Raw genomic sequence first — 27,101 nt, forward strand, 5'->3', positions numbered from 1 at the left:
AGGAGGAGAGGAGAGAGATGAGAGAGAGGAGGGAGAGAGAGTTGGAGGAGAATGAGAGGGAGAGCAGATGAGAGAGAAGAGAGGATGGAGAGAGAGAGAGAGAGAGAGTGGAGAGTGAGAGAGAAGAGAGAGAGAGAGAGAGATAAGAGAGGAGAGGGAAGAGGAAGAGAAAGAGGAGAGAGAGGAGAGAGTTGAGAGAGGGATGAGGAGAGAGGGAGAGAGAGAGAGAGGAGAGAGAGAGAGATGGTGGAGAGGGAGAGGAGGAGAAGAGGAGATAGAAGAGAGAGGGGAAGGGGAGGGAACTCCTGAGAGATTTCTTGTTAGTAAGGTTTGCAACGTTTCAGACAGTGTCGTAGTTAATATATGAATAAGGACCTTGGATATGATACGCTGACCAATCCTCTATCGAGTTCGTTTTAACCCGTAATAGACTGTAGAACACAACGCGGCGGCATACACTTACTATGTCATGAATACCTTTCTACTCGAAAGCGAAATTCATGGGTGTATTTTTTTTCTTTTTGCATGATGTTATATCCACCATCCATATTTCACCAAAGTCTATTTATTCACTAACTTCATAAAACGAATGTCAACTACACTCTCGAGCAATAATTGCACATCTAGTAACCAAATTTCGGTGCTTCTAACTGTATATTGAATTAGATCTCTAGTAAAAAAAAAAATAAAAAAAAAAAAAAAAAAAAAAATATATATATATTCTCGTTATATTTAAATATATATATATATTTTATATTATGTATTTATGATATATTCCGTATATACGAAAACACTAAATAAACATTTTACATCCTCAATAACTGAACTACATGGTCTGGAAAGCAAGTGCATCATCACACAGGGTAAACGTACAAAGGAGACGGAAGAAGGGGAGAGGGCAAGAATAGAAAAGTAAGTCCAAGAGGGAGGAAAGGGTCATACAGAGAGAAGGAAATTTTAAAGGAATGAATTCATGGCAAAGGGAAAGCCGCGAAGGGAGTTTCGAAGGACGAGGATGTTGAAGGCGAGTGGAATCCCTGGCAAGGGTACAAAATGCAGAAGGGAGGCGGCGGGTACACGAGAGGCGAGGCAAGTGGGAGAGGCGTAGTTACGGTAATAACACAAAGGACTTTTCATATATGCTGTGTAACAGAAAGAGGATTAATTTGTGGACGGACAGGAAGTAAAAATTAATAAATAAACAAATAAATAAAACGATAAGGGTGAGTTCATGTTGCAAAATAAGTAATAGCAATATAGGCAAGTGGCAAGGTAAAGGAATTGACTACTTGAATGGAAATTACAAAATAGTCAACACAGCCATGATGACGCAGAGAAGGGAGGGGGACGAGAGTAAAATTCACTGCTAAAAGTTATTGTTCATTTGCCCCTCTCCAAGCGCTCTCTATAGTCACTCTAACTCTTAGATCTTTGATTCTTGGTTTCTTTGTTTGTCATACTTTATTGATACTTCATTCTTTATTCTGATTCACATCGCCTATGTAGTATATAGTTTTGTTGATAATCGCAATTCTATAACATCCAACTTCTAAGGTGTTTTTTTTATGTGTCTTTTTTGTGTTTATAGTACTCATTATCACCATTATTCATCTCGGTTTAACTTCCCTTCCATGGTTTAGTACCTTGTACTGTTTTAGTTATGTGATATATTTGGCATGATGATTCAACCTTCGTGACTCTCCACGGTGCACGTGGGGGCAGGGGTGTGAGGGGCCGGAATCTGACCTTTCAATCGGTCTCGTGTTTGTATTTTTTCGTAGGCTTTTCATTTTGCATTTTGTTTCTGCTTCGGTTTCTGTGATCCACAGTTTCCATCCTCCCTACCCGTTCCTGTCCTCCTTCAAAAGTCAAGAGTTGAAAAACATATTTAGCGAGTGGGGTGCAGATTTATTTACTAGATTTGTCTTTTTTTGCTTCATTCGCATAATCTCCTGCGCTCGCATATTCATCACGTTTTGCCCTTTATCTGTTGTCACTCTTTCCTCATGAGGGTTTCAGGGGACTGCACCTGATCAGGAAGTGGTTAGCGAATGTTTTCATCTATTTAACATCATGATGTGCAGCCTTTAATTCATCACGGCCTTGCCTCCTTTACTTATGCCGGCTGTACCATTTTATTGTTTCGTCTTGTTCAAGAAGCGCTTGGAGGGGCTTTGGGGAATAACTGGTTTTTATTTTCTGGCTTGGATCCTGATTAAGCTCCCGATTGGTATATTTTACTTTTTTTTGCATTTAGGATAATCCGGGGCTTTAGGAGGCGTCAAAGTGTTACCTTACATGGTCTTTTCTATCCTTCACACCATCTATATAATATATATATATTATGATTATTATTATATATTAGATATATATGATTGATAATTTGATATATTTAGTTAAAATATGGTTAGTGTTTATGTGTTGCGTCTGATTTCCTTATGCTGTGGTTTGGTTATTGCTATCTGGTTTTCAGTCGTGGATGGTCGGTAGTTTTGTTTTCTTTTGTCGTTGTGTTTGTTGTGTTTATGATTCTGGTACTTTTTGGGTGTCTTGACGTCATTCCACTTTTGTTGTATTCTATGTACTGGGTCTGTCGCCAGTGTGAATTTTGGTTTCTTTTGGGTGTATGCACTTCCTTCCCTGTTGTAGTAGTTTGTTAGTGCGTACCATAGTTGTCGTTATATCTGTTTTTTTCTATGTCTTGGAGGTTGTCTTTTTAAACTTTTTCTCTGCTGGTCCCCTTGCACTTGGGTGTGTGATTGTTTGTTCTGTTCATTACTATAGGTGTTTTGTATCTTTTGTGTACATATATCTGAAATTATATATCTTCTATCTATCTATTTAATTTTTATAGACGTTTTATATATATTCTTGATGCTCGTATTCCTTCGTTTTCATTCCTTATATATGTGTGATTTCCCTTTTTAAGAGGTCCGATGTTTTCAAATATGTAACGCCGCGAAATGGTTTTTTAGTCGTTTAAATAATGCATATCTTTACACCGTCTATGTTCAACCTATATCTTTCGTTTGTGGCCAGAACCAAAAAAAAGAAAAAGAAAATATATGGAGCAACCCGATAATTTAAGAGAAAGGAAAGAAATAAGTAAGAAAAAAAAGAGAAAAAAAAAAATGTTAATGATAAGAAAAAGAGGATATCTAAGATAGTAAATACTGACACTATTGGAATTTAGCATCCCGGCTTGCAGGAGGACTCGCGTTTGTGCGGGGATATTTATTGTGGGGTCTGGGGTGTGGGTGTGGCTGTGTGAGTGTGGTGTTTGTGAGATGTTTGGATAGTTTTAGTTATAAGTCGTAGTGAGATTTTTATAGTATCACATTTTGAATGACTGTTATTTTTAGATATTTTAGAACAGCGTCCTAGTGCATCGCTTTTTGCCACTGGGTTACGTAGGAGCATAGGCCTTTTTCTCAAGCCTGCATTCTGTTCCATATTGACATCCTTGGAGGTTATTTTGGCGCCCAGCGCCCACCCTGTGCGTGTGTTGTTACATGACTAATCAAGCACCGCGGGTTCATGCGCGCTAACGCATTTTCTTGTGCAACTGGCGGCTGACTTTTATTTCGGGTTTCCAGACAAAACCTGCGTTCGATTGTACATTTTCTTTGAGTCTTCTCCCAAGGCCTGAGACAGGATGTAGCGCTTTCGTTAGCATTTATTGCGTTTTCTCGCGTGATGTCCTTTTTATCGTCCGTGTTCTTATCGGCGCACGATTAACCAGCTAGTCGTTTTACTGAGAGCGCTCCAGGCTATTTGTTTCACGACTACCGCGGCGGGTGGATTTCCTTTTAGAATCGGAAGAACACGAGGTCGGACCATGTCCAAGTGTATTTCTAACAATTGATAGTGTCTTATGTTATCACAAGATTTTTGTTTTATATCGTGAGATTAGAGATTTATATGTTGGCCTCGTATGTTGATCTCGGTTGTGATCCTCCGACTAAGTCCATAAATATTTGTGGGGATTCGATTCTATGGTTGTCGTCTCGTGTGTATATTTCCTTATCATTTGGTGGAGCTAACCCGGCATGTGGAGAATGGCAAATTAGACGCAATTACCCTTAGATATATTACCTATGAGGGTTTTCCCTATCTCTGAGCGAGCCGCCAGGCTCCTTCCCATCTCTTAGCTCCTCATCAACCTGGGTTCATCTTTTGATTGATATTTCTGGTATTTTTTTTTTTTTCGTATTTATTGTTTCTCCGCCCCATTACAGCCACGACTTCCTTCGTGTTCGTTCCCTTGGCCCCCTCACCCAGGACTGTCCTTGAATCAGAGGACATACCTGAGTGGGGCCCAGGGTTTCATCATGCTTAGACTATCTATGGTTCTTTTGGGTTATATTCGAGGTAGAGCTGTGCATGTGGTCCGTGCTATATCACTTGATATGAGCGGACTCGTTGAGTGATTTTTTTTGCTAAGATTGTGAAGCAGGTAATCAGGAATTTTCTGTACCGGTGGCTCAACGCCCCCCCACCCCCCCCCCCCCCCCAGATTGCTTTGTTTTTGCACCAGCTGGTTTGGAAATCACATGGTTTCTTGTATCCCTTGCCTAACGGTTTATCCCATTGATTTCTTTCGGGGACAAGGGATTTGTGTTTGACTTCCAAAGAGGCGATTTCAAGACGTAGTTTTCCACATTAGCCAACTAATCAAGTATTGCAAGTCCTAGTAATTGGACCCCCAAAATCCTGGATCTTCGCTACTGGTCCAGTGGACTCCTGCTTTCGCAGCTCCATGGGCTTCGCTCCTACTCATGTGCTGCTAATTGCTCTTTTATTCATAGATCGCGTTCGGCCGATCTAGGGCTTTTCCAGTTGTTTCATGAAGCCTAGAGCTATGGTAACATAATTCAGCATAGGCAAGGTCTTGCTGTTTTATCCTTGATTTATTACCTCAGTAGTTGACTCTTCTCCCATCGTAGTTATGTTTCAGGATAATGTCTTGTTAGGTCAGTTGTCGACGTGGTTGCCTAACAGGTCCTATTCCTTCTTACAAATGTTTTTTTGTTTTTTTTTTTTTTTTTTTCTTTTTTGGTAAAGCTGTTTTTTGGTGCTAAGTTTTTCTCCCCCCCCCCCCCCCCCCCCCCCCCCCCCCCCCCCCCCCCCCCCCCCCCCCCCCCCCCCCCCCCCCCCCCCCCCCCCCCCCCCCCCCCCACCCCCCCCCCCCCCCCCCCCGTATCTGGGATAGATAGTTCGGAGCCTGGCTCCCCTAACCTCCATCTTTACAGACTCTCTCATGGGCCTCTGTATGCAGGATTTTGTGACTTTTTTCTTGTTATTATTATCCAATTTTCCTTGTTTGGATTATTTCTCTCTTTTAGTTCTCAGGGGTCTCCCCCAGTGTGATTTCGCCCCGTTCCTTGCGAAACTGGGTATTTCTAATTCGCCCATTCTTGAAGGTTTATTTTGTCGAGTTTTTGTTTATGCTGAGGCCGTGAGCAGCCCCACGACCCCAGTTGCTTTCAGAACAATGACCCCCCCCTCCCCCCCCCCCTTTAAAGTAGCGTCCAGGGTTGTACGGTCGTTATCTGGGGCTTTTTATTGCGTATGTATTAATCTTAACTGAAGTGAATCCAGGGATTGTCTTGCCTCGAAAGGCACGCGGCTAATATTTGTTGTATGTGTCCTTTCGCTGTCCTGCCTTGTTTGCGTACTCAGCAGGTTCCTTTTGGACTTCTTGATCGCTAATACGTTTGAAGTTGCTTTTGGTACAGTTTACTAATCTCAGTTAGGTGTTAAAATGTAAGTGAGTATTTTGAATTCTTAAGTTGATATGTTCTTTCGCCTTTAGCGGTTTAGTAACTTGCTAGATTTGGTTTATATTACTGAGTAGTTGTGTATTGCCCGTCTTGGTGATTTTGTAGTATGCTATTCGATTGCGGGACTGTACGTACAAACTGACTTTTTGTTCCAATTGCCCCTTCCACTGATGAGGGATGATTTGTTTTTTTTTTTTTAACACCCCTCGGCAGGTGCTGAGGGATTGTGGGGAAATGGTAACCTGGTCTTTTTCAATCTGCCAGATGGTCAGAATCCAGGGGCAGGCTGCACTGCCCTCGTTGCCGATAGGTTCAGTATTCCACCAGCCTTCAACAGTTTCAGCTCGTGTGGGAGTAGACGGCCACAATACTCGGCTTTTTACCACTTCTGTAACCTTGGCACCCGCGCCCTATCATCCCCCCCTGACTTCATTGTTTCATGGGGGAGGGTTGGTTTCTTTTCTTCGCTCGATTGGCTTTGATGTGGGGCGTCATATGGGGGGGTGTGCGTGGTGGCGTCCAACCAGCGGGCCAGACTCTTTACAGAATTTTGGTGGAGCGCCTCCTCCTGCCTTACCCCCACCGACCGCCCGCTCCCATTTAGAAGGGGGGTTGATGGGTCGGGTGTTTGGTTCCCAGCCTGTATTTAATACAACTATTACCCACATGCCAAGTTAATAATGTTCTTGGAGGAAACACTATTTCAACTCCTTAGGGTTTTTAAAACGGCTTTGTTTTCAAATATACTCAGCACAGCGCATTTTTTATTTGGTTACACGCACCAATCTGTGGATCTGAGGATGGATCTGGTCGACCTCTCTTGATGGTTGTTCTTTGCGGGATCTGCAGAGTCTGTGTGTTAATGTTTTTTGAACTATATTTTTTGATGTTGTTACGTATTTCTTTCTTCTATGTATGTCATTTCTTATTCACCTAAACTCGCGTGGCTAGGGACTATAGTCTCGTAAACTGTGTTCTTTCGTGGGCAGGAAGGGTGGGTTTTTTGTTGCTGGGTATGTACCTCTTACTTGCAGTTATCATTGATTTTGTAAGTATTTTCTATTTCCTCGTTTTATGCTGTTTTTATTGTTGAACTAGTTTGTCTTATTAGTTGTATTCTGCTGAGGAGGGCTTGAAGTTCAGCCTTTCTCAGGTAGCTTCTGCTATTAGACAAAGGATCATTTTGGTTTTTTACTAGGAAATGGTCTTCCGAACTCCTCCTCTTGCTTGTTTTAAAAAACAAAAAAAAAAAAAAAAATTTCATATAAAGAATTCCATGTGATTTTACATTGATTTTTATAACACTTATATCCCCCCCCCCCCAAATCCGTTTTGTTTATCCTTTGTTTATCCCTTCTCTACCAGTGATGCCTTTAGTCTTGGTGCACCATAACATCTCACGTCTAAGACCTAGTAGTTTTTCTTTTTAGTGACTGGACTCGACCCTCGTGTTTTTCGGGTCCCGATCTTCAAGTTCCTCACCGCTGTAGTAGTCGTAAAATGCCTGCGGATCTGATGTCTGCTGGCTCGAGCCTCTGAGAAAATACGACATATTCGCCTTTTTGAGAAGGTCAAAAACGCAGGTTGTCGTACCGAACCGGCAGTTGTAGATTTAGGAGAAGTGGCTTAAAATGGAAATAGCTTTTTACTTGGGAGACCTTTCATTCCATCTGCTTTCTTTGGCCCTCTCCTCAAGTCCCGTTTTGTGTGGTTCTACTTTGGGCTAACTAAGAAATTATGCCACCTCACCCTCCCTTGCATTGTTGGCCTGACTTATTTATTTTTCCGGGCTTTTTTTTTGTTGGAAGCCAATATGGCTCCTTCTTTTATGCGTCCGCGGTATTTGGGGGTGTCGGATTCAGTTGACGGACACATGTCTGATGTCATGTTTGAGGTCTTTCTCTGTGGGCGTAGTTATTTGTTTATGTCGGGTAGGCTATGTGCATGGTTTGTTTTGTTGTTTGTTTTTTTCTCGGGCGCGTACGCCAGCGATCAAAGAGCGCGTGGCGCCTTTTTTTTAGACAACGTTTACGCTTGTAATTTCCGGGTAGGCTGTCGTGTGTGTCATACAAATGTTGAACTTCGGGACCTTCGCTAATGGTCGGGTTCTTTTTACCTATTTGTTATTATATTTTTCTATATATTTTTTTATAGATCTTTTCTTCTGTTAGAGTTCGTTGCGTTGTATTTTAAGTTGAGTCTTATACTGAGGTAGTTATATTGGTCGTTTCTTTCTGTGGGTGGATCACCACGACCCGGTTCGCTGTTTTAGCGGCGCCAGTTTGGGGTTGCTATACCTCCATGGCCATTCGCGTCGGCTACATATACGTATTTTTTATGGTAGCAGGGTGTTTGTTTGCGGTGTGGTGGGTTACCATTTCAGCTATCTCCCGTTCAGGTTTAGGCCAAGGTGTTTTGGGAGTTTGGTGGGGACTCTGTAGTGTAGATCACATCTCTAAGAAAGACACAGAACGCTTACTGGGGTCAGACTGTTATGTATGTTATTCATGACGTATGTAGTCATAGTCGCAACAATTCAGGCCAGTCCAGACGTTGGTGCTTGATTGCGATGTGCCTGGGCAAGCCTGTCATCTCCTGGGATTTTCCTTACTTACTTACATTGTATTTCCATCTATACAGCTATTAGACACATGGCTGGTGCTTTTTCACACTCCAAGCATGTGCGGGCCTCCGGGTTGGTAAGGAGGTCTAAGTGCCCCCCTGGTATCGGCAGGTTCCTCACAGGACGGCACCTGGGGGCAGGAGGTTGGCGGGGATGGTTAGGCACTGGCGGGGGAGGGGGTTGACGTGGTGGAGTGCGTGGGGGGGGATGACCTGGTGCTGGGGGTATATGAAGGGGGATTAGGTTGTGCGAATGATTGATACGTACCTCCTTCACTTACTGTTTTATCTGTTTCTTTCTGCCTCCCCCCCCCTATCATCCACCCCCCCCCCACCCCCCCAGGGGTGGTATTCGGCGGTTTTTGTGCTCGCATGATTTTGATACTTAGTCTGGTACCGCTTGTGGCTGTGTTACTGGGTGTCTCGTTTGGTGTGGATTTGTGATTATGGTGGTGGTTTGACATGGGGAGCCGTAGAACATAATGTGCTAGCATTTTTTCCAGTTTTTTCGTAATAAATATTGACTGGCAAACACGCTTCACCGTGCGAAGTCTGGGGGGGGGTGTGGTGGTGTCTATGGGTCGTTGTCAACCTTGAGGGGTGCGGTCGTGAAGGCTGTTTTTGTCGGGATAGCGTTGGGGTCGGTTTGTTCGTTTCATCGTTGTGGTAAGTGTTTGGGGGGAGGGTTCGACTCAAGGTGTTGGGATAAGTTAAGCGGTGTGTAATGCTTCAGCGTCACGGGGCAGCGAGTAGTTTGGGAATGCCTGGGCGTTGCTTGTTGTATCTAAAGGGGAATAAGGTTAACGAGGGGCGGTTGCAGTATGTGTGTTCCCTGTTACATTTGGGTCACTGAGTTTATAAGTATGTACTCGAGCATCAAGTCTGATTGGAGCGGAGGCTCCGTTGTGTCGGCGTGGAGGTGGCTATTGATGACTCTATTGTAGTGCGGTGCCTCGTTGTATAGTGTGCGAGGACTCGGAGGGGTGCTAGGGTATAGTGTTTGTAATAAAGTTGATAAGTGAGGTGGGTATGTGGGGCGTTGGCTGGTATCGCGTTTGGGTCTTGCGGCTGTTGTTTCGGTCGGCAAAATGACATGGGTGGTTGCAAGTTTCGTGGAGGGTAATCTTCGTTGTTTTTGTTTGTAGAAATACGGTGGGCCGGGGTCGCGGTGGGTCACTTTATTATGTCGGTTGGTCCGTATTAGATCGTTTAGTATGGTATTAACTTTATATTATTACTTTTTTCCGAGTGGACTGTGGATATGGTTATGCCGGTTCGGTGAATAGGGTGTGTGGAGTGTGCGCGGGGGGGTGAGGGGATAGGTGGGGGAATTTGGTCTTGGGTCCCTTAGTACGGTGTTGGAGTATTGGCTTTGAAGGGGGTTGGGGATGCGCCGTGACGTTGGGTCTTGATAGTGTGGGTGTGTTGGGGGGATCCAGCGGACTCAGGTGCGGTGGTCGACGGCGGATGTTTGGAGGGTTTGTGTACGATCTATTCTATTTGTTGACTTAGAGATTCGGCTGCGTTTGTCGCCGTGTAGTGGCGGGGGGGTGGTGGGAGACGGTGTGGGTGTGGAAGCGGGGTGGTGGGTGCCGATTCGAAGGGTAGCGGGGGTAGGGGGGCCTCCTAAAGGATGTGGGGAGCGATATAGGGCTTCCCTTTGAAGGCTACATAGGGGTGGGGGGTAGGGGTCTTGGCGTGGATCGAAGTTATTGGTTTCTCGTGTTGGGATGGTGGCTTTTGGAGTGCTGCACCTTGAATGTTATGGTGTGGTTGCTGCATCCGCCAGTTTTGCAGCGGGCGGAATTGTATTGGCCTTTTGGGGATCATTGTGATAAGTATGTGGTTAGGGTGGTGGTAACAGCGGGGGGTGCGGGTGGTGTAGAGGAGTTTAGAGTTTGTGGATGCGGGAGGTGGTTTAGACCATGTGAGTCAGTGATACCTGGGTGATGACAGGTGGAGTTAGGGTGGGTCTGTGTTGTTATTTGATTTGTCAGTTTATCTTGCCAGAATTTCCTTTAATTTGTAATTTATCTCCTTAATCGAAGTTGCCTGTTGGGTAATGTTCTTCGCTGTGTTTCCCATTTGTCAAGGTACTCTGTTATAGTTAGCGTTCTTTAACGTGTATAGTCCTTTGTTTGGACTTCGATCTAATGTTTTCTCTTGTCATCCAGCTTCTTAAGTGTTTTTTAAATGTGGTATCCGAACGCTTTATCCTCTTACTTTGGTTAATTCATCAGGCATGGCGCAGAGGGTGTTTGATGTTGCGTTCCTGGTGTTTAGTTGTCTGCATTTATCAAGCTTATCAAGCTTTGATTAATTTCTGTAAGATAGTGTATTTTGTACCCTGGGATTGGTTGGATGGAACTATCCTTTAGTGAGTGTCAAGGTTGGACTGTGCGTGTTTTCGACGCGTTGTCTGGGGTTTTGCTTTTGGTGTATCTAAGTAAGTGGATTGTGTTGTTATGTGATTATGTATCTTTTGGTGAGAGTATGTTGCAGTCTATTCGAAGTAGAAAGGGGGTCGTCAGCCCTGGCGTTGTGGGTTTATATTGCGAGCGTGGGGTTTTGGCTAGATTGTTTGGTATACTTGGGGTCGCAGAGGGGGTTACATGTTTAGGTTGGTGAGTGTATTTGTGGTTGATGGCGGCTTGTCGTCCTCGGGTTTGAGGGCGGTAATAATAGGGTATATGGGTAAGGGCTAGTGTAGGGTTTGGTTGTCGTGTCTCGTGGTATTTCAGGTGCTGTGGGATTTGTCGGAATTTTGTCTGACTATTGGGTCGCCGGGAGGTGCTTGTGGTGCAGAAGAGGGCGTCTTGCTTGCCATCTTGGGCGCGCACTGGGGGGTGTTAGCGCTTGGACTTGTTGTATCGTTTAGCTTGCAGCTGGGTTGGGTTCCGCTGGTTGGGGTGCGGGTTTGGGCGGGGGCGTTGTTGGGTGGGCGGTCTGGCGTTCAATTGCGTTTTTTAATAGTATGTGGTGGTGAGGAGAGGCGGGTGAGGGGTTGGCTTATACCGCTTGGGGCTGTATTCGCGGGGGAGTGGTTCATTAGTTACTCTGGGGTTTCTTTTTTGTTGTTGTCTAATCGTTGTATATGGTCTGGGAAGAGTTGAGTGTTTGTGTATTCTTTTATGTGAACGTTTGGTAGACATTTTGATCCATGTCTTTTAATTTATTCTTTTTCATACTGTCGTTCGCTTGCGAGTGTGCAGAGTTTCTCGTCAGTCAGGTTGGAGGGGCCCGTTACCATGTGTTTTTGTGAGCTCTTTGCCGGGCTCTGTGGCTCAATCCGTGTTATTAGAACGTGGGCTTTCAATGGACGTAAATTCCGTGCTTTGTATGGGCTCGCTGAGCGGGGGTTCTGGGGACAGGGGGCGTGTCTCGGAGGGTGAGAGGGGTCGAGTTGGCCGGTGTTGGGTTCGGGTCGCGGGTCCCGGGTAGGTCGAGGCGGGAGAGGGTGTAAAGAGGGTTGCTGGGCGTGATTGCTCGAAGTGTTGTTGCTTGGTTCCCCCGGCTGTATGGGGGTTTGTGTTAGCGCTCCGTTCGTGGTTTGGTTGTTAGAGCTCTTTCTGTGTTAATCTACTTGGTAACTGTTACCCGGGGCGGGTGCTGTGTCTTCGAGTATTCTTGTGTTTTGTGTAGTCTTTTTGGGTTTGGCGTACTCTGTCTATTTCGTAGATATCACTTTGGACGTTTTCGCGGCTGTGTGTTGGGTGTGGGTTGGAGTAGTTGGAAATTGCGTGGTGTGAATTGGGTGTCAGGGAACTGTGTGTGTGTTTGCGTTGTGCAAACGAATGTTCTTTATGTGTCCGCGTATGTTGGTGATGTCTCCTTGTACAGGTACCCGCTGCTTTAGACGTGTGTTTTCGATGGTGAGCTCCTTCCCACCGAGTATGTCCGCTTGTGTCTTTCTAGCCTGTCGGTCCGGTGTGGACTTTGCGTTTTCTGATGATTAAGGGTGAGTGGCTTCTGTTCAGATGCTTTTCGTGGCGCGTTTCTTTTTTGTTTAGTACCCTCTTTCATTTCCAGCTGGTTGTGGATGAATGCGTCTGCATTCTGATTAGTCATTGTTCACCTTTTATATGCGTATCTGTGCGTGGTTTGGTGGTTTTCGGGTTTTGTTTCTCTTGCTCGTTCGTCGAGTTTGTACTCGTTTGTATGGTTTTCTTTTAGTGGCACGGGTAGCGACTCCTTTGTCAGGAGCATAAACATGAATAAGTTATTCGTTATGCAAAAAAACGGGTGGACTCCCTTTCGATGTTTATTTTTAAGAATCCAAGATGAGAACGACTTTTTTTTGGCCTCTGGGCCCGTTATAGTTTTCCGTAGAGGGGATTTTTTTTTTTTTCTTTTTTTTTTAAAAAAGTGACTCGTCTCCCCTGCGCAGTCGCATGATGTATACATGTTTGTTTCCTCGTTCGTAGCTAGTCGTGTTCGTGTCGGTTGTCATAGGACAAGTGTCTCCTTATGCCTCGCTTGCTCAGTTTAGGTTTTTTTAATCCTAATGGACTGAGTCCGTGGGGATCTATAATTTTGTTTATTCCGAATAGTTTGCATAGCGACCTACGGCCCAGCAACACGTCCCAAAACTCCCTCTTCCCACTTGGATCCCTCCGAGTGTTTGATTTGTGTTTTTGGTATGTTTTGCTCGTTTTTACACACCTTCCCCCTTTGCCTCTTTGAGACGCGGGCCTCGCTTGGCTTTGTGGATTAAGTTTTAGATATTTTTTTTTATAGTTTGTTGCAGCGAGGTCCCTTCCTCGGAGGGCAAGTGGCAGATTTTCTTGGACATATAGGACGATTGGGTTGTATTGGGTGTTTTATAATATATTATATTGTATGGGACGTGGAGTCCAATTTTGGATAAAACTGTGGTGGGGGGAAATGCTGGGTACGGTAAGTGGGGTTTGGGTGGGGCGGTTTTTATCTATAGTTACGTTCTATGTCTGGGGGTGAATTGGGCAGGTTGACTTGGGCTGAGTGGTACTTTTGCTGGCTTTAGGGGGGCGGGGGTTGGGGTGTGTGGGATGAGGGCTAAGTAGTGCCAATCGGCGGTGTTTTGCACTTTGTCTAAGTGGCTGATACTGGATTCTATAGGCATTTCCTTTTCCATTTCTAATTTTGAGCACACCCCTAGGCCCCAAAAATGGCCATGCTTCTGCGGTTTGCAGTCTGAAAGTTTGCTTTCTTTTTCATATTTGACCACTTCTCACTAGTTTCAAGGCTTTCTTCACGTTTTTTTTTTTGTTATTGGTGACTTATACTTATGGGGGTCTTGGGGGCGAATTTGTTTTTCTTATGGGTGGTTGCGCGTAAAACATTTTTTTTTTGCCGTATATGACCCAACTCACTTATACGATACGGCCTTGTCCGCGTTTTCCTTATTCTTATTTGTTTCCTGCATATTATGTGGCCGTTTATACCGTTTTGGATAATATTCACCTTTCGTTCAGGCACGAAATTAAGAGCAAAATAAAAATTGTATACATTTTTCACCGCTGATGATCCGAAGGGTGATTAGGCAGTTGCGGACGTGTTACCCTAGAGGGCGAGATTTCCCTATGTTTATAGTGAGGGTCTGGTCGGCGACCATGTGGAAGCAGCATGCGGGCTCATCATGCATATAATGTTGCCCCATTAGGAGTTATGATGACTAGGCTTTCCCAGTTCTCGAGTGGGTTTTGTTGGGCAAATTCCCATCTATTCAATCAATTCACCAAAATCTTTTTGTTTTTTTTCTGTCCTAGAGGCGGTTCACTTTCCAAATTCGATGGATTTGGTTTTCCGAATTCTAGCGGTAGGTGTCGGAGCTACGCCTGGGCGTGAATGTTGAATCTGCTGGTCACGGTAGACAGCGCGTTTATTTCGGGTTGGTGAGGGCGGGGGGGGGGGGGGAGGGGTTGAGCTTTGTTGCTGAAAAACAAGAGTAGCATGGAGAGGTCGGTGAAAACTTCTCTCTCTCTTCTTGTCTCTCTCTCTCTCTTCTCTCTTCTTTCTCTCCTCTCTTCTCTCTATCTCTCTTTTCTTTTCTCTCTCTCTCTTCTCTCTGTCTGTTTCTCTCTTTCTTTTATCACTAGCGCTCTTTGTTTTTATTTTTACTCTCTTTCAGAGGTTTTGTTTTTGGTTTGTGGTGTTAATTATTATTTTATTATTTTTTATTTTTTGTTATTTTTAAACTTATTATTAATTTTATATTATATTATTATTATTATTATTTTTATTATTAAATTTTCCCATCCATTATATCTTTAAATATCATCAATCATCAACATCTTTCACATTTTCATCTCTGCAGCAGAGCAGAGTAGAAACCCAGCAGCACCCGCTGCACACTATTAATGATGAAGAAAATTTAAAATAAAGATTTTTTAATGAAAATTTAAAAATTTTTAATAATAATAATAACCCTTCATTTTTTTTGCCCGATATCGGCACTTAAGAGGTCTTCATTGCCACTAGCACCATGTTAATTTTGTTGTCGTCTCATCATTAGCCACCGATTCCTAAGCAACGACACCAGATCTCTCGTGTCGAGCAGTAGATTCAGCGTTTCCTTTCTTCCCACCATCACCTTTGCGAGTCTGCGTGCCCTGCGTGCCCTCTTTTTACATCCCTTATCACTTCCAATGCTTCATTTCCTGCTCCTCCCCATCACCTAACACCCGGCCATTCCCCCCCCCCCCCCCCCCCCCCCCCACCCACCCACGGGGAAGCCACCACGAAACCACACGGGAATTTCGGCCGCCTGGTCGCCCCCCTCCCGCCCCTCCATAACGCCTTTTCCTCCCTCACCTACTCCTACTGACCCCGTGCTGTTGGAAAATAAATTTTAAAAAATGTTTAGTCGGTCCCCATTTTACGCCTTATTAAATTTCTTTAAAATTCTTCATATTTCATGATAATGGAATCTCATCCTTCCGATGGGAGGCTAAATTTACCTCTCTTTTGTATGCGGGGATTGCTTTTTGATTGAGTTTTTGGAGGAATTCCCAGTATGGATGCGTTTTTGTATTTTTTTTTTTCCTAACTAAATTTATTCTTTTCAGATCCGATTTGGGGGGGTTTTTGCGCCCTGCCACAACAAAGCAAAAGAAACCTTGGTAAACCACGGGAAAAATTTGAAAGGATATGTTTGTCTCCAGATAACAGGAAAAAAATTTTCCCAAAGGAAATTACGCTTGAGTGTGCAGGGAGTTACATTTTTGGTTATGCAAGCGTTTTTTATGGGCAATTATGTCAAGATTTTTTGAGTTTAATTTAAAGGGTCTTTGAGCGAAAAGCCCCCCAAAGAATTTGCACATATCCTTTTTTCCCAATTCCCCTTTTCCACCACTCTTTTAAATTTCTGAACATGCAGAACGGGCGGGGGGGAAAACACTTTTAAGGTTTTTTTTGAATGATAGGTCTTTTTTAAAGGAATTCGTTTTTTTTACCGTGGAGTATCGGAAATGGTCAGTTTTGTTTTTTTTTTCTTTTTTTTTTTCTTGATTGCTTACCTTCCTTTTCTTTTTTAACAACCCCCATTATCCAATTTATTTTTTCTTTTTCAATTTTGGCCCCCCCCTCCGTTTTCTACCTTTTTCTTTGTTTTGTGTATGTTTGCATTTGGGGTTTTTTCAATTTTAGATTCCCCAAAAACTAAAGACCCGGGTTTTTAAATTTTGGGAATTTAGGGGGTTTGGTTTTTTTAGCTCTACAGCGCTGACCGGCTGCCCCTTTTTAAAGATTTGCAGAGGAAAAAATTTTTGCCCCCCCCTACAGATTTTGTTTGGGCCTTTACGTTTTGGTTTCAGGGTTTAAAAAAAATTGCAGCGATTTTTACCCTGCCCCCTCCCCCTTACCGTAGCATCGAAGGACAAATTTTGCCCCTTTTTTTATGTTTTTAATTTTTCAGCCCTTTTACACCGAAAAATGGGCCCCGACCCCCGAGCGGTTTCCCGCACGACAACACGGGCTGCCTTTTGGCTTTACTTAAATTTTTCCCCCCCCCCCCCCCCCCCCCCCCCCCCCCCCCCCCCCCCCCCCCCCCTCTCTCATTTTAACTCTAACCATATAGTCGCAGCCGTTCCTCTTTCCGCTTTTTCTGGTTTTACCAGTGATTTGCTGTAATCGGAAAAGGGGCCCCCCTTTTTAGCGTGAAAATTTTCGGTCGGCAAGCCTGGCCTTTCCGGCCCCCCCAAACGGGGTTACTTTTTTCCTTGAAACCTCTTATGCCCCCCCCCTTTCTTAGAAAATCCTAACACGTGGGGTTTCTTTCCCCCCCCCCCCCTGTGTTTTGCCTTTTTATTTTTTTCTCCTTTTTCCCCTGCAGGGCTTCCTATTTTATTCCAATCTTGTAGTTATGCCCATAGACAACGCAGGGGGCCTTGCCTTCCTTTTTGGTGGTGCTTCAGAGGGTTTCGAAAAAAGAAAGGTGAAGCGGGAGAATTTTAAAAGGTTTGAGTTTCGACCCAAACGTCCACGTTTTAATTTGGTATTATTTTGGGAGCTGAAGACTACCACAAAACAGAAAAAACGGGGGACGGTTTTGGGGGGTGTGATAGTGGTTAGTGAGGGTGTGGGTTTAGGGGGGGGGAGATGGTCAAAATGTGACTCACGGGGACGTGATCCCCCGGGGAAATAATTTTGAAAGCGTGCATTTTGTGCGGGATTTTTAAGAATTTTTTGTTTTTAAATTGTGATTTCGGGGCATAACAAGAGGGTTTTATTTCACAATAGAAATTTAATTATATGGAATTGTGTTTTATATGTATATACAATATTGTAATATAATGTGTGTTTGGTGTGTGTGTTTTTGGGGTGTGTGTGTGTGGTGTGTGTGTGGGTGGGTGTGTGTGTCCCCCTGTGTTTTTTTATATTTATGTTTTTTTTGTGTGTGTGTTGTGTGTGTGTTTTTATACGGGGGGTTTTTGGTTTTGGGGGATTTTTTGGGGGGTTTTGTTGTTTTTTTTTTTTTTTTTGTTTTTTTTGTTTTTTTTTGGGTTGGGATGTATGTATGAGAAATGGGATAGTATAATTATGTTTTAATTAAGTTGTTTTTACGTTTTTATGTTTTTTTATTTTATTTTTATTTATAATTTGTGTATTTTTATTTTTATGTATTTTTAAATTTTGTGTGTATATAAAATTATATTTACATATATATAAATTTTAGGTGTGTGTTGTGTGTGTGTGTGTGTGTGTGTGTATATATTTTATATTTTTATTTATATATAACTTTTTATATTTTTAATGCTATATGTGTATAATATACAACATTAATTTTAAAATTTTTAATACACACACATATAATATGTATTTATAGAAATATATTATAATATATATACAAAAGATTGTGTGTTTTTTTTATATTTATATACATATTATATATTTGAATATGTTTCTGAGTGTGTTTTTTTGTTATTTATATTTATATTTTATATATTATATATTTTTTTCTGTTTTTGTTTTATGTGTGTTTGGGGAAAGTGTATATAGGTTTATATATATAAAATTTTATATGTTACACACACATTATGTGTATTATATATTTATGTATGTATGTATATGTGTAAAATATTTGATAGTATATATTTTGTTTATGTAGGGCATACACAAATGCTTTATTTTATGCATGTCACATTTGCATGCATATATGCATGTTTGTATAAAAGCTAGGATATATTGATAAAATGTAATATTTGTTTTTTTTTGTTTAATATAATATTATGTATATTTATTATTTAGATAAAATTTGATTATGTTTATATTTTGTACTATTTATGTTATGTTGTTGGGGAATATTGTATTTATTTGTGTAATTTGCTCTTTTATTTGTTTTTTTTGTTTTGTTGCCTGTATGTGTAATATGGGGTGTGTTGGTGTGTGTTTTGTGTATTTTTTTTTAAAACCCCTTTTATTTAATTATATGGGAGAAAGAACCAAAATGTTTCCTTTTAGATTTACTAAATAGGGAAAAATTTCGGGAAAATTTTTTTCTGGATTCCATTTTTTCAATTATCAGTTAAATCTATTTTGGCCTAGGCCTTTTTTACCATATATATGTAATATTAAATATTTGTATATAACATATATACATATTTAATAAATACAGTTAACATATTTCATACATCTTTTTTTCCAATATAAAATTATATCACATGCGCAAATTTTTGATAGGGAAATATTTTTTTTCATTATATATATTTTATATTATATATTTTAGCTTTAAATTTTCTGTCCCCCCCAATGAATTCCCTCCTTGTTTTGTCAGTCACACACGGACCTTTACGTACAAAGAAATAATCGATTTGTTTTAATCACGTTTTATCTTTGGTCTTTAGAATGTTTGCACATTTATTATTTTGCTGGTAACTCAGAAACCAAGGCTCGTTCTGCCGCGAGGCATTGGAAAAATTACACTCATTCTGCGTAAGTCCTGCTGGTGCGGGTACGTAACACATTAGCAAAAATGCGTATAATCAAGAATCAATGTTGGTTTTATCAATTAGCTATGGTGTAATCTGAGCGAGGATGCCGACATTCAATTGTCCGGTATGTAACAATTTTATATACCAGAGACGAGAGGTGTCACTGGCTACCCTATTGTTTCTGACTAGCAGGTTCCCTCTGACTTTCGCTCGTCCTCCTCTCTCTTTCGTTAAAAGTCCTCTGACCTCGTATGGATAACCATTTAATTTAGAAAACAAACTATAGCTTTTGATAAAATGTGTAAGTCCCCAAACTGAAAATCTTTCGTGCCAAATATGTTTCATATATTTCGTAGACTTGACGTGATATACTGCCTTTATGAAATGGGAATACGAATTTTAGATGTAATTGTTGTCTGTCTCCGTATATGAACGGAAAAAATACAAACCCTTCTACATTTCGATCTTTTGGTTTGCTTAACAGCCCGTTAAAATAAATATCTTTTATTATGGTCTGTGGTACGTCTGAATGTATGTGTACATGGCATGATTACCCAATCAAAGTGTATATTGCAATGGTGTATGTACTCAAATTGATTTTATGCTGTTTTATTTCAATGATCATATAATCGAAGTTATGGAAACCCCGATACAGTGACATGTTTTCCAAAGCGCGCACGAGTCCTAATTTACCTTGCCGGGTTTAACCGGTGAATGTCAATTTGATTTTCTTTCGGCTGTCATTTGATTTTATCACTCGAAATTTTTTTTTTCTGTTCAACGTTCATGGTGAACTGATTAATCATCAAAAATCACATATTTTACGCGAGTGTAGGGAAGGGGTTAAAAATTCGAGTGTATGGGTTGGCGTGTATGTGGTGAGTATCTTAAGGGTAAATAAGGAACGATATATGTGGGTTGTATGATGGGGAGTAGGGTGTGGCCGGGGTTGGACGGGTGGGGAGGGGTGCGTGTTGTTTTGGCGTTGTTGGCAAGATGGATGCGTTTGGTTTTTGCTTCCGGTATGTGTGGTATGGCGGTGGTTCTGCTGGTTGGGTGAGTGTAAGTGTGATGGGTAATGAGTGGAAGGATGGAAGGTGGAGTGGGGGGGGGGTTGGTGGGTCGGGGTGATATTTTGTGGGATGGGAGGTGGTTAGCCGTGTGGTTGGGTAGAAGGGTGGTGGGGGTACGGGAGAGGAGATGTGTGTTTGTAAGGTGGTTTTAATTTTTTACAGGGGCGTGTCGGATAAAAGGGATACAGGGGTGTTGTGTTGGGGTTGGGGAGGGTGGAGTGGTGGTGGGGATGTGGGAGGGGCGCGGTGGTATCTCTTTATTCGGAGGCTCTTGGCTACTTGGTGAATGATGAGCAGGGGTGCGGGCTTAGGGACAATTGGGGGGTGAGCTGGGGCAAGGTGTGGGTTTTGTTGTAACGCGGTTGGATGATAAGACGGGGACGTGTGATTATGGAGAGTGGGGGGAGAGCCTGGGGCACGTTTGGGCTTCTGTGGTTGGTTACGAGGGGGTACTTCGGTGGATTGCTGTATGTTTGGGTGGGTATATATTTTGTGAGGGGTGAGAATGACCGGGGCTAACTGTCGGAGGGGGAGGGTGTAAAAGTTGGGGGAGGCTGGGGGTGGCCAGGGGGGGGCTTGGGCAGATGTGGGGGGGGGGGTTCTGGGGATGGAATATTGCTGGGGTTGGTTTGGGTAGCGACACGGGCCCGTGCGTTGTGTCGTCTCGGCTGGGGTGGGTGTTTCGCGTTGAGTACTGACTTGGTTGTGACGTACCCGTTGGTTTGTTGAGCTTTTTGTTTTTGGTCTCTATCTTTTTCTGTGTGTGAAGGTACATGTCGGGAATGGGGTTGCGTGTTCCGTCGTTGTGATCGAGGCGGGCGGTACTTATTAAGTTCAGGATATGCGGAGCGGAGGGGGGGGCAATGTGTTGGGCTATGTTTAGTCGGGCGGGGGGGTTTGGGAGGTGGTGCGTGGCTGGCGTGGGCGTGTTTCGTGGTGGCGCGCAGAGTAGGGGGTAAGAGCGGGAGAGGTGGCGGGGGGGTGGAGGCTGGCGCCATATGTGAGGAGGGCGGGATGGGCAGGTGGTGTGGGGACGAGAGGAGGGCTGTGTGCTAGTGATGGGATGAATAGTGACGAAGGTAGGGGTATAGCAATCGGATTGGGCGTGCAGGAGGGGCGGTGGACGGTTGTTTGGGGGGGCGTAGTGATGTGGGTAGGGACTTGTTGATCTTGATGTGAGTGTGCTTGTTATGGTCTTGCCCTCTGGGGCGCGGAGTGTTGGTGATGTGGACGAGTGTGAGTGAGGAGTTAGTGGGAGGGGTGGAAGGGGGATTATAATGAGATTGTGTGTGGCAGAAGTGTTGGAGTAGTGGAGCGGTCGGGGGGATGCTAGGTGGTGGATAGCAGGGGACTAAGGGGTGGGGAGGGTAGTGGTAGTGATGGGGGGAGTGGGTGGAATGTTGGCAGATAAGTGTTTATGGCTGGCGTGGAGGGGTTGCGTCGTGGAGCGATGGGGGATGTTACCGGTGGAGATATGATAGGGTTGGGGGTGCGTGGAGGAGTGCGGTTAGATGGAATTGTAATGGGAGGGATGGGGGGACCGTTTTTTTGGGGTCTCGCGGCGCATGGGGTGCGGGGGGCGGCAGCTTCGGCTGCGATGCGGGGGAAGTTCTGCGTGGCCGGGTGCGCGAGACAGAGTGGGTGGGTGGGGCGGGCGTCTGATAGGGGCGGAGAGGGGGTGAGGGTAGGTGAGTTTTTGGAGCGGGCAGGGTGAGTAGTATTGTGGGAAGGAGTGGGCTGGACTGGGCGGGGGACGAGGGGGGATCGGGGTGCAGGGAGGGGGCTGACACTCATAGGAGCGGGGCTAAGGTGGGTGCTGTGGAGTGTCGGTTTGGCCGAGCAGGAGGTTTATAGTTCTGGGGGTGGGTGTATAGCACGTTGGGCGGCGGGCATACGGGTTCTGGGGAGGTGGCTGCTTTGCATAGGAGATTGTGCGTGGTGGGCGGGGGGGGGCTGGGGGCATGGTGGGAGTGAGTTTAGGTAAGATTGGAGTAGTTTGAAGTGGGAGCGCGTTGAGAGGGGCAGGTTGCGGGTAGGTAGAGGGGGGGGAATGTTAGGGTGTATGTGGGGATAGGGGGCTGAAGGGAGGATGTTGGGGGGTAAGTTGTGGATAGGGTACGAGTTGGGTGGAAGACAAGGGTGGGGCGAGTGTAGGGGTGTGGAATGGGGCTTTGGGGGTGGATTTGAGGGTGTGGGAGGGCGCGAGGGTGGAGGCTGGCTGTCGGGGCGAGAGGTTAAGGTGGTGGTCGATGTGGCTTTCTGATCATATTTTTCTGGGCGTCCGGTGTGCCTTGTTGCTCCGGCCCGGTGAAGTTGGGAGGTATCTTGATTGGAGTCGGTGCTGTAAGTTATGGTTGGTATGGGGGGATAGACAGGGGGAAGGGGTGCTGGGGGGGGGGGGGGAATTGTAGCACCAGGTAGAGTTTGTGGTTGGGTGGGGTGGGATATGTATGTGTGTGGGTTGGTTTTTGGTGGGAAGTTATGTGCCGGGGGCGTGGGGCGTTTGGGTCGGACTGGTTGTGGGTGTTTGAGTGGTTGGGTAATGCTGTGGTTTTGTGGGGTAGTGGTAGGGTTTGAGGCGGCAGTCTTGTTTGACGTGGCGTGTCCTGGGTCATGATGGTCGGGAACGGGACGGGGGCGCGGGCGGTGGTGCTTCACGGAGCCCGTCGAGGTTGCAGGGAGGGGGTGGCGGTTTGCGGGAGGGGGGGGGGAGGTGGGGGGGGGTGGTTGGGGTATGGTGGGGGATAGATGGGTGAGGGGATTTGTTGGTGCGAGGGTGGAGGCTGCGGAGCGGGGTTGTGGTTGGGTCGTGGTGCAACAGGGGCGAGGCCAGTCGAATGCATGCTTGGTGAATTGGCGGGAATTAGATCTTAGTGATTATGGGGTTATTCGGTCGGGGCGGTGAGATGTTCGGGGGTATTGTGTTTGGTTTGGTAATTGTTGATTGGTCAGCGGGTTTTTGAGATTGGGCCGGGTAGGCGTTGTGCGGCACGGGCATGAGTTCGGCTTGAATTAGGGTCGGCAGTGTTGAGCATGTTTGTGTTGGCGTATCATTTTTTTACATTTTCTTATTCTTTGTAGAGTAATGTTGCCTTTTTGTTTGCGTAGCTTGTATTATATTTGTCCTTCTTTAACTCGTTACTTGCCGCATCTAGTGCTTTTGCTCATAATATAAAATTAATCAAACATTATAAAAAAAAATAAAGATATAATAAAGTAATAAAATAAAAAAAATAACTTTTAATTATAATAATAGAAGAATATTATAAAAAATAAAATAGTCAATAACAATTTAGAAATAGTATATTGATGTCGATTTAGTTCCTTAGGATTTTTTTATTTGCCGATTGTCTAGTGGTCGCTTCCTTTTGGGCATTTCAATGTGTGTGTTGGGGTGGGGCGGGGTAGTGGTTTTTTTTTTTGCTCTCCGTAATGGGATTTTGTTTGGTAAAGGTGTTTGGGGGATTTGCTGACTTCATCGGGGAATAGTCACTGGATAGCGTGGATGGTTTGAAATTTTGTATATTAATCTGGGTGGGATATTATAAAATTTATATAATTATACAATACTTATATACAATATATAATTCTTAAATTTATAATAAAATAATCGAAAAGATACAAAATCAATGTATACTTATTTTTCTAGAAAACATTAATATTTATAATTGGATTGTCATCAAGAATCGGTAGGGGGGGGGTGGGGGGGTGGTGGGTGTGGGGAGTGTAAGTCTTCAAAGCGGGAAATCGGCTAATGATCATGAACTTGCTTCTCGCATTAAGAGGCAAGGAGCGGCAATGAAAGAATATGGGGGGGGGGGGAATATGGGATTGATTAGAGAAGGGATGAACACACAGACCACCACATCCTTGCTCACCACCCCCCCCCCCCCCCCCCCCACTCCGCACACGGAGAGAATGAAAGAGAGAGAGAGGGGGGGGGGGGGGGAAGGGGAGAAAAGAAATGGGCTAAAAACAATGGCTAAAAATTGACTCCAGAAAAAAAGGTACATATTTTCGTACTTCGTTGCGTAAAGACCTGCGCCTGGCGCCTAACCAGTTTATTGGCAAGTGAGGAGTACTCCCGTAGACACGGAATTTCTTGATAAATGTCTATGAGTTTTAGCCGAAGTTCACGGTTTTCAGCGTTATCGTTCATCTCTAGGACGCCGACGCCGGGACGTTGTCGTTGGCACAAAGTGCACCGCGCCCGACAGTCCGCTTGCGTGGTTTCAATGGGCGTGTGAGGGTGCTCTGTGCTAGCACGATAAGGGAGTATTGATATTAAAATTGTTTAGGAGAAAAGTGGGAGCCAAACACAATCACAGGGAAACAAACTGCGGTCTAGTCTACACTCGGGCAGCTTCACCACATGATGAAAGATGAATGAAATTCATCCTATACTTGAGAAAACGCAGGGAGAGGGCGACAGAGAGACGGCGCTCAGTCTCAGATTTCAGAGGTCTACTATAAACATGTGAAATATGAGTCCTTGGAGGTGACTTTGGGTAGCGCTAGACATATTCTGGATTATTATTATTAGTTATGCTGCTATTTAATTCATTTTGTTTGTCTGATTAATTATTTGTGTACCTCTGATGTATTTGAAAACTGGCATCAATAATTAAATCCGTCACATAGTTAGTAACATTAAGGCCTTTCCTCTTGTCAAGGACTTAAGAGATTAGACAATTGTAGAACCTTCTTCACACACACGCGCATATATATGATATAAATAAATATATATATTTATTTATTTATATACAGAGAGAGAGAGAGACTGGATGGCGCAGAACCGTCGAGGTGAGGCGAGCCGATAAGGAACCGCTGTGTCGGCGCAAAGGGTCATATTGGCCAGCCAAAGGAAGGTGGGGCGTCTAAGCGCAGGTTGTCCTAAGATTATGACTTCTACAGGTAAATACGTGCGTGGGGCTCTGGCCTGTTATAAAGGCGATGACCTACGAGGGAGGATTTAAAGCCAAGCAGAGCGGTACGGAGCCCACGTGGTGAAGGCGTGGCATCACCGGGGCCCAGGTGCGTAAGGCCATGAGGTTATTGTAATGACGAAAGATGTGTAGCTAGGTTACGTAAGTCATGTTAGTTATCGGGTTACTGTCGCTTTTGAAGCCCGCTATACTGTCATTACATCCATCCAAAATCCTCTCTGCTCCAAAACTCTTAATAAATTAAGCATTGGGCCTAATTATCATCAAAATGCTATTCATAATAAGATATTCATATATTCACTAAACTCCGGTTGACGCTGTTGGTCTTGCCTCCTGAAATAATTCATTATATTGTTTTTGTGTCAAATTATTTAACCGAGAAAAAATAAGCCTAGGCCTGTTATTGATTATAATACGCTTTTATGTCTTATGTATAAGGAAAAGTATAGTGGAGCGATACATTTCTCTTTACAAGTCCCCAGTTTAGCGCCGTGGGAGAACCGGGATTATCGTTCTCTGAGAATAGTCGTCATAGCCCTGACTGAAACATCGCCGAGGATAATCGTGCTGTTGGCCAAAACGAGCGCCATCCAATTTGCTCAGACTTTCATGAGAGCGACGTTTGCTGAGAAATACTCGCTTTAATGGAACCTCTGTTGATACATCATATTCACAGCGCCTCACGCATCCTGAAAATATTTGTTAAAAATGTAAACACTTCGGATCGATGCGCTACTGAGGAAGAAATGTTGAAAACGTATACGAAAGATGAAATGTGGAAATTGGTTTCTGAATTGCCTGTGGTACAATTATAAACATCATGCTTTAATGACAAATACTATATAGAAATAGTATTTGGATAACCGCATCCCATTACTAGGATCTATCACAACTTGTGCCCGTAATATCAGCTGCCTCGCGTCCCGCTCTATTTCCCAACTGAGGCTAGCTAACATTTTTCCAACAGAGGAGAGTAATATCCTTCTCACTACAAGTTCTCTCGTTGCTTCTGTCTCTTTTCATGGGTCATGGGGGAGTGCAAGAGTGACTCACACTGCGCATGGCATCTCGGGGATGGGGGGAGTGGCATGTGGGTTGAGGAAGTCAATCCTTAAAGCAGGGTGGTTGCGAAGAAAAGTTATCGCGGATCCGGTTACAGGGGGGGTGCAGCGAGAGGGAGGTGGGACGGGCGAGAAGGCGGAGACGAGAGAGAGAGCGAGCGAGAGAGAGGGGGAGAGAGAGAGAGGAGGGAGCAGAGAGAGGGAGCGACCGAGAGCGGCTGGGCGAGAGAGAGAGAGAGAGAGGAGAGAGAGGAGAGAGAGGAGAGAGAGGGAGAGAGAGAGAGAGTGAGACGAGAGCGAGAGAACGGGGAGGAGGAGAGAGAGCGAGCGAGAGAGAGATTAGAGCAGAGCGCGAGAGAGGCAGGGCGAGCGCGCGCGGCTGAGACGAGCGAGGAGAGAGCGCGCGAGAGAGAGCGCAGAGGGAGCGCGAGGGAGAGAGGAGAGAGAGCGCGAGAGAGAGACGCGAAGAGGCGAGGGAGGAAAGGCGACCGAGGGGTGAGAGGGAGCGAGTAGAAACGAGAGAGAGAAAGAGAGAGGGAACGGAGCCAGAGAGAGCGATTCCGACACTAAGAGAGAAATAAAGAACGACCGCGAGAGAGCGCAGAGAGAGCGGAGAGAGAGGAGAGGAGAGGAGAGAAAGGGGGGAGGCGTAGCGCGAGAGAGAGAGAGGAGAAGTTGAGAGAGAGGGAGAAGATAGAGAGCGAGGAGCGAGCGGGGGGCGTAGGGGTGGGCGCGCGCGAGAGAGCGAGAGGCGCGAGAGAGAGAGAGCGCAGAGAGAGAGAGAGAGACAGCGCGGGAGAGGTAGCAGAGCGCGTGCGCGTGAGAGAGAGAGTCAACGAAAGTAAAGAAAGAGGCGAGTAGAGAGGGGGGGTGGGGGAGAGCGCGCGCGAGAGAGAGGGAGAGCGCGCGAGCGAGGGAGAGGGAGGGGAGAGCAGAAAGAAAGAGGACAAGACAGCCAGGCACGCAGCTCTGCGGGAGGCGATGAGAGAGAGAGAGCGAGGGCTGGCGGGCGTAGGGGAGAGTGGCGAGCGGGCGAGGAGAGGGGAGACGGGAAGAGAGCGAGCGAGCGAGACGCGCGCGAGAGGCGAGCGCGCGAGCGCGCCGGTAGCGGGATACGAGAGGAGGGCCGCTTCTCTCTCGCGGCTCTCTCTCGCGCGCGCTCGCTAGAGTCGTCGAAAACTAGCGAGCAAGGGAGAAAGCGAGCGCG

General features: G+C 44.9%; 1 protein-coding gene across 1 annotated transcript; it reads right to left on the reverse strand.

Moving 5' to 3' along the window:
* Positions 1-20,043: 20,043 nt before the first annotated feature.
* Positions 20,044-24,736, reverse strand: LOC125043060 (extensin-like). The gene is made up of 7 exons (XM_047639013.1): positions 24,684-24,736; positions 24,292-24,354; positions 23,911-24,146; positions 22,007-22,146; positions 21,429-21,545; positions 20,602-21,238; positions 20,044-20,441 (listed from the first exon to the last, which is right to left on the reverse strand). The coding sequence occupies exons 1-7, from the start codon at positions 24,734-24,736 to the stop codon at positions 20,044-20,046; spliced, it is 1,644 nt and encodes a 547-aa protein (XP_047494969.1).
* Between the last annotated feature and the right edge of the window lie 2,365 nt (positions 24,737-27,101).

This window comes from Penaeus chinensis, chromosome 33, assembly GCF_019202785.1.
Source record: "Penaeus chinensis breed Huanghai No. 1 chromosome 33, ASM1920278v2, whole genome shotgun sequence".
Classification (NCBI taxonomy): Eukaryota; Metazoa; Arthropoda; class Malacostraca; order Decapoda; family Penaeidae; genus Penaeus; species Penaeus chinensis.

What these genes read in the sequence shown, in the direction of transcription:
- LOC125043060 (XM_047639013.1), bottom strand. Translation starts at nt 24,736, where the DNA reads ATGACCCTTTGCGCCGACACAGCGGTTCCTTATCGGCTCGCCTCACCT. An exon ending in CGGCTCGCCTCACCTCGACG is followed by an intron (nt 24,355 to 24,683) that starts GTTCTGCGCCAT and finishes ACATGTTTATAG; the next exon opens with TAGACCTCTGAAATCTGAGA. An exon ending in GCAGGTCTTTACGCAACGAA is followed by an intron (nt 22,147 to 23,910) that starts GTACGAAAATAT and finishes AAATATGATCAG; the next exon opens with AAAGCCACATCGACCACCAC.